This window comes from Bombina bombina, chromosome 7 (assembly GCF_027579735.1).
Source record: "Bombina bombina isolate aBomBom1 chromosome 7, aBomBom1.pri, whole genome shotgun sequence".
NCBI classification, from domain to species: domain Eukaryota; kingdom Metazoa; phylum Chordata; class Amphibia; order Anura; family Bombinatoridae; genus Bombina; species Bombina bombina.
In genome coordinates, this window is record NC_069505.1 from 555,959,118 (window position 1) to 555,973,737 (window position 14,620).

The 14,620-nt window shown below is 41.0% G+C and overlaps 1 protein-coding gene across 1 annotated transcript in view; it reads right to left on the minus strand.

The window, feature by feature from the left end:
- Positions 1-14,620, minus strand: part of LOC128667033 (H-2 class I histocompatibility antigen, Q9 alpha chain) — a 554,857-nt gene that overhangs the window by 390,397 nt on the left and 149,840 nt on the right. Inside the window, exon 4 of the mRNA XM_053721895.1 lies at positions 12,836-13,108. Coding sequence (XP_053577870.1) covers positions 12,836-13,108 — 273 coding nt within the window. The remainder of the gene's footprint in view (positions 1-12,835; positions 13,109-14,620) is intronic.

Below are 14,620 nucleotides of genomic sequence, written 5' to 3' on the forward strand. Positions count from 1 at the left end.
ATACTGTAAGTCAGTAAGTCACACTGATGTCACATGACCAGCACTAACTGATAACATTGTGCTCATGTGCTGTCACTGTAGTATGTCAGACACAGACAGGTTACTGAGCTCTGGGCACATATCTAGTGAGGTCTGTACTGTAAGTCAGTAAGTCACACTGATGTCACATGACCAGCACTAACTGATAACATTGTGCTCATGTGCTGTCACTGTAGTATGTGAGACACAGACAGGTTACTGAGCTCTGGGCACATATCTAGTGAGGTCTGTACTGTAAGTCAGTAAGTCACACTGATGTCACATGACCAGCACTAACTGATAACATTGTGCTCATGTGCTGTCACTGTAGTATGTGAGACACAGACAGGTTACTGAGCTCTGGGCACATATCTAGTGAGGTCTGTACTGTAAGTCAGTAAGTCACACTGATGTCACATGACCAGCACTAACTGATAACATTGTGCTCATGTGCTGTCACTGTAGTATGTGAGACACAGACAGGTTACTGAGCGCTGGGCACATATCTAGTGAGGTCTGTACTGTAAGTCACACTGATGTCACATGACTAGCACTAACTGATAACATTGTGCTCATGTGCTGTCACTGTAGTATGTGAGACACAGACAGGTTACTGAGCTCTGGGCACATATCTAGTGAGGTCTGTATTGTAAGTCAGTCACACTGATGTCACATGACCAGCACTAACTGATAACATTGTGCTCATGTGCTGTCACTGTAGTATGTGAGACACAGACAGGTTACTGAGCTCTGGGCACATATCTAGTGAGGTCTGTACTGTGTAAGTCACACTGATGTCACATGACCAGCACTAACTGATAACATTGTGCTCATGTGCTGTCACTGTAGTATGTGAGACACAGACAGGTTACTGAGCTCTGGGCACATATCTAGTGAGGTCTGTACTGTAAGTCACACTGATGTCACATGACCACCACTAACTGATAACATTGTGCTCATGTGCTGTCACTGTAGTATGTGAGACACATGTTTGTGAAAGATAATACTTTTAGCGCTCAAAGCTAATACCCCATAAGGAAAGAGTCAAAAGCAATAAGTAAATTGTAATATCAAAATTTATTCAACTGAGAAGCAGTGTAAAATATATAAGAAAAAGTGTCAATGGTATAATGTGTTCCTATAAAAAAAACTTATTCGAAATTGGTTGGCCAACCTTGTAAAATATATGTCAAGAGTGAGAAAGATAAAACATCAGTCATAAAATAAATGAATACATGAATACTTAATTGATTAATTGTATAAAATTCTGAGTTGCAACCACTCTAATATCAAAGTTAATCAATAGCTAAAGAATGGGTTGAACAATTAATTGTAATGTTCCTGCAAGTATCAGGATAGTTGTAGCAGTTGTAGCCACTCACTCGCAATTATTTGATATAATTTGATATAATTGTTGCAATCTGCTAAAAATATATAAAGGGAAATATCAAATTATATCAATTATATACCTTTATATATTTTTAGCAGATTGCAACAATTATATCAAATAATTGTGAATGAGTGGCTACAACTGCTACAACTATCCTGATATAAATTATGTTTACCAGATTATTTTATTTGCTTCTGTATAAGGTGGAGGCAAAGACACCCCAGCCAAAGGCTTAAATACCTCCCCCCACTTCCCTCATCACCCAGTCATTCTGCGGAGGGAACAAGGAACAGTAGGAGAAATTATCAGGGTATAAATGGTGCCAGAAGAACAAAATAAAATTTAGGGCCGCCCATTGGAGAATATGGGCGGGGGCCGTGGACTCTCCTTATACAGAAAGAAATGAAATTATCTGGTAAGCATAATTTATGTTTTCCTTCTTAATATAAGGAGAGTCCACGGCTTCATTCCTTACTTGTGGGAAATTATACCCAAGCTCTAGAGGGTAAAAAGAAATGCGGCCCCTAATCTGAGGGCAGCACAGCCTGCAAAACCTCTCTCCCGAAGTCTGCTTCTGCAGAAGCAAAAACATCAAACTTGTAAAATTCAGAAAAAGTATGTAAGGAGGACCAGGTAGCCACCTTACAAATCTGATCCATAGAGGCCTCATTTTTGAAGGCCCAAGAGGAAGCCACTGCTCTCATAGAATGCGCCGTAATCCTCTGAGGAGGCTTATGGCCCGCTGTCTCATAGGCTAAGCGGATAATACTCCTCAACCAAAAAGATAAGGAAGTCGAAGAGGCCTTCTGACCCTTACGCTTCCCAGAATAGACAACAAACAGTGAACAAGTCTGTCTAAAGTCCTTTGTAGCCTGAAGATAGAGCTTCAAGGCACGAACCACATCCAAATTATGCAGCAAACGTTCCTTCAATGAAGGAGGATTAGGACATAAGGAAGGAACCACAATCTCTTGATTGATGTTGCGGTCTTACACAACCTTAGGAAGAAAACCCAACTTAGTTTGAAGAACAGCCTTATAAGCATGGAACACCAGATAAGGAGGGTCGCATTGCAAGGCAGCAATCTCAGAGACTCTGCGCGCAGAAGCAATAGCTAGCAGAAAAAGAACTTTCAAAAACAACAATTTTATGTCAACCTTATGCATAGGATTAAACGGAGCCCATTGCAAAACCTTAAGAACAAGATTTAAACTCCAAGGCGGAGTATTAGATCTAAACACAGGTCTGATCCTAGTCAGAGCCTTAACAAACGACTGTACATCTGGAAGCTCAGCGAGCCTCTTGTGTAGGACAGACAGGGCCAAAATCTGTCCCTTCAGGGAACTAGCAGAGAGGCCTTTCTCCAGTCCATCCTGGAGAAAAGAAAGAATCCTGGTAATCTTGACTTTGTGCCAGGACAAACCATGCTCTTCACACCAGAATAAGTAGGTCGTTCACACCTTATGATAGATGTGACGGGTAACCGGCTTTACGAGCTTGAATGAGAGTATCAAAAACTCTCTCAGAAAACCCTCTCTTGGCTAAGACTAAGCGTTTAATCTCCACGCAGTCAGTCTCAGAGAATCTACATTTTGATTAACAAATGGGCCTTGTTCCAGCAGATCCCTGCGGCAAGGTAACCTTCACGGAGGAGATGACATCCCACTAGATCCGCGAACCATATCCTTCGTGGCCACGACAGAAATCGTTATCACTGACACCTGCTCCTGCTTGATTCGAGCCACCACTCGAGGAAGGAGTGGTAATGGCAGGAAAAGATAAATTAGATTGAACCTCCAAGGCACAGCTAATGCATCTATTAGCTCCGCCTGAGGATCCCTGGACCTCAACCCATATCTGGGTAGCTTGGTATTGAGATGGGATGCCATGAGATCTATTTCCGGTGTCCCCCACCTGTTGCAAATCTCTGCAAACATCTCAGGGTGGAGAGACTACTCCCCCAGATGAAAGGATTGTCTGCTGAGAAAATCCGCTTCCCAGATGTCCACCCCCGGAATGTGAATCGCTGACAGCAAACAGTTCTGGGCCTCCGCCCACTCCAGAATCAGAGATACTTCCCTCATTGCTAGGGAGCTTCTCGTTCCTCCCTGGTGGTTGATGTAAGCCACCGAGATTATATTATCAGATTGGAATCTGATAAACTGGGACAAACCCAGTAGGGGCCAAGTCTTTAGAGCATTGAATATTGCCCAAAGTACTAGAATGTTGATCGGGATGGAGCTCTCCTCCTGCGTCCACAGGCCCTGCGCCTTCTTGGCGCCCCAAACAGCTCCCCATCCTGATAGACTTGTGTCCCTATAAAGGAAAAGGAGTGATGGCACTACTAAGTATCACTTAGGTGAGACTGGGCCTTTAAATTGTCCAAAATTGGCCTTATATATAGTATAAAGGGCCCCGAGGTGCTGTGTATAAAACAAGAAATGTAACCAATACAACTGAAGGATAGTTGCAAAAAAGTATACACATAAAGCACTCTGCTCTCACTTGTAAGTTATATTAATAATGGGTGATTTATATCCACAAAGGAAATTAAAAAAATAAACTTTATAAGAATCTCAAAAAATGGGTGCTTTAAAATCAAATAGAGGTGTTAGGGTTAATCACTTGTATAATGTAAAGATACTTGGCATTAGCTAGGTCAATATAGTGATGATGTATATATGGTTAGGGCCTAGAGTGTGCAGCTCAAAAAATGGTTGGGGTTTAGTAAAAAATATCCCCCAAACCAGAATCAATGCTTGGTGCAAACAGTATCAATATTTTCACATACTTAGATTCCCCTACATAGGGGTTATTGTGAATCTGGGATAATTTTGTCTTTTGAGTGATACACCAACTTTGTATTCTCCTTTCTGGAGTGTTGTAGCTTAAAGGTATAGGGTATTAACAGTATCAGTGTGGGTTATACAACATATATACAGTATATATACCCTTTTAAGAAGTTAATAGTAAATACCCCCTAAAACAGTATCAATGCTTGATGCAAACAGTATCGATATTTTCTCATACCTAAATTCCCCTATATAGGGGTTATTGTAGTTCTACAATAATTCTATCGGTTTCCGTGATACACTGACTTTATATTCTCCTTTCTGGAGTGTTGTAACTCAAAGGTATGTAGAATTAGCAGAATCAGTGTGGGTTATATAACAAGTGTATTTTCCCCTTAGCAGAGAGTACCTCCCAGCCCAGTATGGCTACTAATAACAACACTATCAATTGGAGTATATAGTGTGTTTGTATTGTACTGAACACAAATTATTCAGACCATGGAAAATTAGTAGCTGATTAAAAATGCATAGTCACAATCACCCAGGATGGTCTGGTGATCCGGACAAAGCCACCAAGAGAGAGATTCTCTCGACCGGTTGTCTAGAGAAATCTGTAGAGACAGATATTAATGATCTCTGTTTCACTGCCTCAGCATGCACAGTTGCAATGGCCTCCAGATTTATCTTCCATCCATGGGACCGAAGAAGACAAAGAAGAGATGCTGAATGGTCTTCTGACACTTCTCTGCCAACCTCCTGTGACGAAAGGCAAAGAATGACTGGGGCATGAGGGGAGTGGGGGAGGTATTTAAGCCTTTGGCTGAGGTGTCTTTACCTCCTCCTGGTGGCCAGGTTCAGTATTTCCCACAAGTAAGGAATGAAGCCGTGGACTCTCCTTATATTAAGAAGAAAAGAGTTGCTGTGGGGGAAGCAACCTCGGGGGAAGGGTACTGCTAGTGTATGTTCAGAGCCTGTTGTAATAGAGAACTTCCCTAGCTCTTCAGATGGTGAGGATATGGTCCCTCCTTCCCCAGGAGTATCTGTACCCAGGATGAGGTTAGGTTCATCGCTGGGGGGGGGTTCAGTAAGGCCCATCATCATGACGATGTTATAGTTGGTGACAGTTTTTCTGAGAATGTTGGTTGGGTGCTAATGTTGATTTTCCTCTGACCGGTCCAATTTCTAGCACCCAGGGGTGCAGCTCTTGAGCAGCAAGGTGCACTGTGTCCCATCGACGGCGGAGAGGAGGACTCCATCCGCCTGGCAGAATCCTGGACAGAATCCAGTAGGCTAGATCCTGGGGACGGCCCAGTGCAGGCCGGGGCACATCATTACACGGTACCAGTGGGGGGTTTTGGTCACATGTATAGGGGTAGATTGGGATATAGTGCTGGGACACGGGCATCTACTAGGCCTATGAGGAGGGGAGGTAATATAGATAGGCTGTCTTTTGCAGGAGATAGTTTTACGGCAGATTTGGGCAGGGGTACCATCAAGGTGAGTGAGCGAATCCGAGAACTGCCTTCAGATTTAAATATGCCTGGCCCAAAGAGGGCAAGGGGTTTGGTGGGTGATGTATTGCCACTACAGCCCCATGAGACAGCCCTTAGGGGTTGCGGGGCTTTCCATGTGGTTAATCGTGCAAATGTTTCACAGGTTCCCAGGGAGAGTTCATGTTTGGATGGAGGAACTTCGGCTTCTGCGGGAGCAGTGCGGACGGATTCAAGCTTTCGGGATGCACAGGATGTGGCAGGTCAGAAGGCCCACGGGCCGATGTCAGAAAGTATTTTGGGTGGTGTGACTGAGGCAACTGGGAGCAGTACAATGGCAGGGAATTTGCTAGAAGGTTTGAGGGATCTGTTGAGGAAGATTAAATCCTCCGTGTCTCATGTGGCACCTCAATCCACAGCGGCTGGAGCTTGGGCGCCTGCAGCAGCCTCTGCGCCGCTGGTTCCCACGTCTGGAGCACCTGGGGTCTCTACAGGGAATGTTGTTCAGGATGTGTTTGTTCCCTCTGTTGGGCAGACCAGTCTACAAGTGGGGTCAGTGTGGTTACGGGCAGATAGGCATTAGGGTAGCGGATACCGCTTTGTCAAGGTCATGCCTATGCTCAATAGGTCTGTTGGGGCTACACTAAGGAGATTAAGGAAAAAAAATCTGTAGGAGGGAATATATAGAGCTCTTTTCTTTACTGCCTTTAGAGCAGTCATTTGAGGTGCCTGATGATACTAAGAAGGAGGCTAGTAAAAAGGCAGAGGATGAGCACAAGAAGAGATACAAAAAGTTGCTGCAAACCTTTAACAACTGGTTCCAGGCATTTGTGATTTACGCCAGTGTCATGGCAGCTAGATTCCCGGATCAAGGGGCTCCATTGTTTTGTTACTTAGATGAGATCGCGGCTGCCCAACTGATGTATGGCTTTGTGGCTGTATGACAAGCACTTTCATCAAAGTCTCGCCGTGAAGCCCGACATGAAATGGGACGACCGTGACATGGGTCTCTGGTTAAAAGTAATGACTCCTTTAAGGGCTTCGCAGCCCTTTCGGTTTGTGACCGGCAGATCGAATACAGCAGGTTCACCGGCGGACGGCAGAAAGGGTTTCTGTTTTGCATTCAATGAGGGACAATGCAAATGGAGAATTACAGGCAAATTTAGACGCGAATGTTCGGGTTGTGGAGGAAACCATGCCTTTGCTAAGTGTTTTAAAAAAGGAAAAAGGACCTGGGAGGTCTCATTTACCTAAAAAGGGGGTGTCCCCGGTCAGGGTGGAAAGGATGGAGTGTTGGTTATGTCGTTACAGCAGTAAAAGGGGTTGTTGGGAAAAGGTATCTGTTTTGCTTCATGGTTTCGAGTTTGGTTTCATTATACCCTCTGTTGGTGGGTTGGAGTTTTTTGCGGGCAATTTGAAGTCTGCGAGGGATTGGCCTCAGGTGGTTCGCGAGAAGCTTATGAAAGAGGTTGAGTTGGGCAGGATGGCCGGTCCTTTTTATTCTTTGTCTTAGGTTTGCGAATATCTCCTTTGGGGGTGGTTCCTAAACGGGAGCCTGGCAAATTCCAGCTTATACATGACTTATCTTATCCAAGGGGGAATTCAGTCAACGACGGTATTCCTCCCGAACTAGTTTCGGTAAAATATGCTTCTTTTGATAAGGCAATTGAGCTGGTTCGGTCGGCCGGTAGACATGCTTAATTGGTGAAGGTTGACATTGAGGCGGCTTTCAGGTTATTGCCCGTCCACCCAGTTTCACATAGGCTGTTGGGATGTTGCTTCGATGGTTTTTTCTTTGTTGTCCTCTGCCTCCCCATGGGATGCTCTCTCTCTTGTTCGCTATTTGAGAGCTTTAGCACTTTTCTGGAGTGGGTCATCAGGGAACTTTCGGGTCTGTCGTCTGTGGTCCATTATTTGGACGATTTTTTGTTTGTGGGCCCTTTGGGCGGGTCGGCGTGCAGAATGTTGCTAAATACGTTCTATAGCAGGGCAGAGGATTTGGAGTACCAATAGCATTTGAGAAGTCTGAAGGTCCAACTACGGTGAATTTGTAAAGGGGGGGCTATCACACCACAATTGCACATAAAAAGATGGTGTTAAGTGGGTTGTCACTGGGTTTACTAATGGATTGTAATAACGCTGCTGTATTGTCCCCATGCACAGTACATCTGGAATTATCACTGCACAATCACACGTAAAAAGCTTGTGATAATTGGGGGGGTCCGTCCATAAAGGCATGCTGGATAAGAGGATGGGCATCGCCTCTGAAGAAGCTGGGAGGAGCCAAGCAAAACGCGTTAGGCCACGACCATTTTACGCACCAGAGGACGCAGGTGAGCTGTGTGTAGCAGTGGTTCTGGAGCTGGCTAATTTACAGCACTACCACTGACCCAGCGACACTCCCTCCATTGTTTTAAAGAGTTATCCCTTTGTGACTACTTGGGGGAACGCTCTATAAATGACGTATGCCATCTAAATACCATCTTAACCCCATACATTTCTAGTGGGCAATATAAACTGTGTATATTCACCAATTTAAAAAGGAATATTTTGATTATCAGCATATTGCAGCCTGTGGATCATGATTGTACTCACGCTGTGTACATCTATATTGCTTTTGCTGTTGCCTACCTCACATGTTTGAGGGTGCATCTTGTAAGTGTACATCATTTTATTTGTTTTATAATAAAGTGGAACTTTTAAAATCTGCACTTAGATCGTTGTGTCCCCCTTCTTGCGCTCCACCACTTCTGTATCTATAGATTCCTTTTACCCTGCTGCTTTTTTCCACAGAGATCACACTAGTGTTTTGGAAGGGAGCTGCATGGTGGACACAAAGGATATGGACATCCCAAAAGGAGAATAAGTATCTGTTCCTCTCTCTTTTTTACACAGACTGTCTACGATATTGTTCTAGTGCACTCTTTTTGGAACAGACTTTAAAGCTTTTATATCACTTTTGTATTATTTTAATTTCACTGCCTCTTAGACTACATAGGATTATTATATTTATTTCTGTCTATGACTGCATATGTTATGTGTGATGTGGCGCTACCTTAAAGGGACATAATACTCATATGCTAAATCACTTGAAACTGATGCAGTATAACTGTAAAAAGCTGACAGGAAAATATCACCTGAGCATCTCTATGTAAAAAAGGAAGATATTTTACCTCACAATCTCCTCAGCTCAGCAGAGTAAGTTCTGTGTAAAAAGTTATACTCAGCTGCTCCCAGCTGCAGGTAAAAAATAAATAAAAAAATTAAGAAATGAACAGCAGCCAATCAGCATCAGCAGTGCTGAGGTAATGAACTCTTTTACTGTGATCTCATGAGATTTCATTGTTACACTGAATAGGGAAATAACATGAGAGTGCACGAGGCTCAGCCTTTCAGCTGTCCCGGGATGGGATGTGGCTACTGAGGAACTTTTGAGGTAAAATATCTTTTTTTTACATAGAGTTGTTCAGGTGATATTTTCTAGTCAGCTTTTTACAGCTATGCTGCATCACTTTCAAGTGTTTAAACATTTGAGTATTATGGCCCTTTAATATTGTGTAACAGCAATAGTGTTTTTTGATAATTGTGCTGTCACTGGGTTTGCAAATGGATTGGAATGACTTTGTCTGATCACTCTGAGACAAACCATACAAAAGACTTTGTATAAGAGCTGAGGGTTTGGAATGAGAAAAAAAATGTGTGCTCTAGTCACAGATAGGGGGCGCTAGTGTAGATGAATTCACAGTAAATATAACAAGCAGTGCCAATCCAAGTATGATTAAGAATACATGATGGCTATATACAAGGATATCCTAATAGGAATACAAAAAGGCTGTATACAAGGAAAACCAATTGCTAAATTTGGTACAATTCAGAGTAATTCATATATAGCAGTTTGTAATAGCAATGCGTTGTTATACAATGTAATAATAACAATGCGTTGTTATGTAATTTATATATACAACACAATATTCTACTAGAGGATTTCCTTCAAATATAAACATACAAAAAGTCCTCTTTATGTACAAGAGTGAATAGATGTCCAAGATGGCTGCCTCCTCCTCACTGACTGGTCCAGGTATACTAAGAAAAATATAAAAAAACAGAGGGGCGCCTCATGTGTGGTATCGTCAGGATAAGAAAAAACTTCAAATCATATGAAAGCCAAATGTGTACTCACATACTCCAAAAGCACACTTATGTGCTGGTAGTTGCAGGCTGCAGATTTACACAGGTGTGACAGCTCACCCACAATCAAAGGCAGTTTCTTAGTATTGATATACTGGAAGAACAACAAAAAGACATGCACTACATGTGCAGATCATCCAGGATACAATTGCAATAGTTCTGATAAGTTTCCAAAAATGGGTACTCACATTTTAGGCGAGCACACCAATGTGCTAGTAGGAACAGGCTGGCAATTTGGAGAGGTATGTCAGCTCACCTCTTGAACTCCCGGCTCAGATGTGTATCCAAAATGTGGCAGCTCCACAATGTTATTGTTAAATATTAAGGCAGGTAGGATAGTCAGATGAATATGTCCACTCAATATAGTGATAAAATAAAAGCAATTTTTATTTAAAAACAAAGTTCATAAAACAACACTGTGGTGTTAAAAAAGTGGACAAGGGGTGTTAACAGTGACCCCCTTTAACATGCAACGCATTTCTCGGTTATACAACCGTTTCCTCAGGCATATAGTAATACATCCTACTCCTAGCTCTGCCTTATATCAACTAGCTGACATGCAAACACATCTCATTAGGATGAGAAACTCCCTAATTGATCCTGTGGGTCTCAGAGTTGTTAACCATTGTGAGCTCTCAGAATTTTTAACCATTCGTATTGCCTGTCAGCTCCCTCACATTCCCTTTCATATTAATACAACACTTCCTCCTCTATATCCTCTCATTGTGCATGATGTATTTTCTTAAAACAAAACCATACTATGTGGTGTTATGATGGTATGATGTAGTAATTTGATGCAGTGATAATGAATTATGTCCAATATAGTAATGGCATTGATCTAATTCCTATTGTGGTGTATTTACATAATCGGTCATATTGTACCCATACCCTATCTCTAATTATGTGCCAATCTTAACCGTCATGTTACAGACTAACTCCAGTTTCGCACCAACCTTGACCGTCAGTGATCTGGCTTGTGTGAGTTCCGATGTGTTAATGACCGGTGATCCGATCAGACAGATTACACTTCGCTGTTATTCCCTAGTAATATGGAAATTTAAACCTGAACGACCTATTTCCGTGTTGCCGGCTCAGCTGAGTACTGATAGGCTGCTGAGCTCTAGTGTTGTCATAGAGACAATGTTTCTTTAAGATTGGCCTATTGTAGTAGAGGGGTGTGTGCAGGGTCATGCCTCTGTCTATTGAACGTCACTATCGTTGTTAAATTCTTTGGCTAATATTTGTGCACTAAATCGATGTATGAATGCGTTTGAGTATCTAAAGGCCATCTGAACATAACAAAATTAGTATGATAGTATATAATTATTTATCGATGCAATTAAATGCATTCAGGTTTAAATTTCCATATTACTAGGGAATAACAGCGAAGTGTAATCTGTCTGATCGGATCACCGGTCATTAACACATCGGAACTCACACAAGCCAGATCACTGACGGTCAAGGTTGGTGCGAAACTGGAGTTAGTCTGTAACATGACGGTTAAGATTGGCACATAATTAGAGATAGGGTATGGGTACAATATGACCGATTATGTAAATACACCACAATAGGAATTAGATCGATGCCATTACTATATTGGACATAATTCATTATCACTGCATCAAATTACTACATCATACCATCATAACACCACATAGTATGGTTTTGTTTCAAGAAAATACATCATGCACAATGAGAGGATATAGAGGAGGAAGTGTTGTATTAATATGAAAGGGAATGTGAGGGAGCTGACAGGCAATACGAATGGTTAAAAATTCTGAGAGCTCACAATGGTTAACAACTCTGAGAGCCCACAGGATCAATTAGGGAGTTTCTCATCCTAATGAGATGTGTTTGCATGTCAGCTAGTTGATATAAGGCAGAGCTAGGAGTAGGATGTATTACTATATGCCTGAGGAAACGGTTGTATAACCGAGAAACGCGTTGCATGTTAAATGGGGTCACTGTTAACACCCCTTGTCCACTTTTTTAACACCACGGTGTTGTTTTATGAACTTTGTTTTTAAATAAAAATTGCTTTTATTTTATCACTATATTGAGTGGACATATTCATCTGACTATCCTACCTGCCTTAATATTTAACAATAACATTGTGGAGCTGCCACATTTTGGATACACATCTGAGCCGGGAGTTCAAGAGGTGAGCTGACATACCTCTCCAAATTGCCAGCCTGTTCCTACTAGCACATTGGTGTGCTCGCCTAAAATGTGAGTACCCATTTTTGGAAACTTATCATAACTATTGCAATTGTATCCTGGATGATCTGCACATGTAGTGCATGTCTTTTTGTTGTTCTTCCAGTATATCAATACTAAGAAACTGCCTTTGATTGTGGGTGAGCTGTCACACCTGTGTAAATCTGCAGCCTGCAACTACCAGCACATAAGTGTGCTTTTGGAGTATGTGAGTACACATTTGGCTTTCATAGGATTTGAAGTTTTTTCTTATCCTGACGATACCACACATGAGGCGCCCCTCTGTTTTTTTATATTTTTCTGGTTTGGAATGAGGGCTCATGTCATGACAAATAGGCATCTCTATTTACTGAACAAACTGGGAGTGGTCAGATGGGGAGTGGGGACTAGAATGTTCAATGTAAGTTTTATACAACAATATTTTGTCATCTTTTTGTTCAGTGACCACCCAGTGGTGTACCTATATGTCTGTGTGACAATAAGGACATTTGTTAGTGACGGTCACATGTAACATACACATAATTATTTTATACTTGCAGTAGAAGTTCTGGGTGCTGCTTACACATAACCAGTAATAATTTAGTTCAGTTCTATTACTTATATAGTTCCTGTAAATGACACCTCACAGTCTAGTATCTCACAGCAGTTACAAGTAATAGAAATAAACGGCTGAGGAATCTAATTTACCCCTCACTGGTGCTTCTAAGCTTCTCATTACTCCCGTTATTGGTAACACTCACCCCAAAGCACAGTAAGTGGCTTCTTCAGGCTGCTGTGATCCACATGACAGGAGAAACTGTCCCCGTCCTTAGGTATCACCTCCACAGTAACCCTGAGCTGATAGGTCCCATCAGGGTTGGGGAGGACCTGTGCTGCCTCCTCTGACATTAAATCGATTTCTCCGTTCTTCACCCACTTGACATCCACAGCTTTAGGGTAAAACCCGTACACCCGGCAGTGAAGCTTTGTCACAGTGTCCGATTGGTGACCGGAAACCTTCACTTGTGAGAGAACTAATAAAGATAAAACACATTATCACTGATATTATGTGAGAGAACTAATAAAGATAAAGCACATTATTACTGATATTATGTCAGAGAACTAATAAAGATAAAGCACATTATTACTGATATTATGTGAGAGAACTAATAAAGATAAAGCACATTATTACTGATATTATGTGAGAGAACTAATAAAGATAACACACAATATTACTTATATTATGTGAGAGAACTAATAAAGATAAAACATTATTACTGATATGTGAGAGAACTAATAAAGACAAAACACATTATTACTGATATTATGTGAGAGAACTAATAAAGATAAAACACATTATTACTGATATTATGTGAGAGGACTAATAAAGATAAAACACATTATTACTGATATTATGTGAGAGAACTAATAAAGATAAAACACATTATTACTGATATTATATGAGAGAACTAATAAAGATAAAACACATTACTGATATTATGTGAGAGAACTAATAAAGATAAAACACATTATTACTGATATTATATGAGAGAACTAATAAAGATAAAACACATTACTGATATTATGTGAGAGAACTAATAAAGATAAAACATATTTACAAACCCGGCGTTAAAAGACAAGAAGTGAGCGTTTAGCAAAATTTTGCTCCACATCTCACCTCAATACCAGCGCTGCTTACGTTAGAGGTGAGCTGGTCGTACGTGCTCATGCACGATTTCCTCATAGGAATCAATGAGGGAGAGCCGGCTGAAAAAAAACCTAACACCTGCAAAAAAGCAGCGTTTAGCTCCTAACGCAGCTCCATTGATTCCTATGGGGAAAATAAAAAATTTTATTATTTTTTTTAATAATTTTTATTATATTAATATATATAAAACATATTACATATGACAAGCAAGATTCTGTACAGCAGGAAAAATTAACAGAAAAAGGAAACAAGCTAAAAAATTAGCATATACATCAAACATATGACCCTCTCTTATATTCTAGTTAAGCAGAGAAAGAAATAGAGAAAAAAAACAAAAAAAAAACACTAATATCTTCCTGGGCACACACACATGAAAAAAAAAAGAAAAGAAAAAAAGGGGTCCTTCTCTAACTCCCCCCCCCCCCCCCGTCTCCCATCTCGACCGATCTATAGACCTAATTTAACTTGATATTTATAATTTGTTCTATATAATATACAAAATCATTGCCCTGGGAGCAAACAAAAAGCTTCCAGATGTTACAGAACTTTTCCCCTGAAGATCGTAGGCTGCTTTAATTACTACATCTGATAGTAGTTTCCTTATTTCCGCTATAGAAGGAATTTTATCTATGATCCAGTATCTAAAAATGAGTGTTCTAATAATTGTTAATGCCACCACTAGGAAATTAATGTCTCTGTCCCACGAAAGATGGGATCTAAAGAAAAAGATAGATTCTTTTGTTAAGTAAATTTTCCTTTTAAGTATAGTAGAGAAAAAATATTCCAGTTTCTTCCAAAACTGGTTTAGTTTAGGGCAATTCCATATCAAGTGAATTAA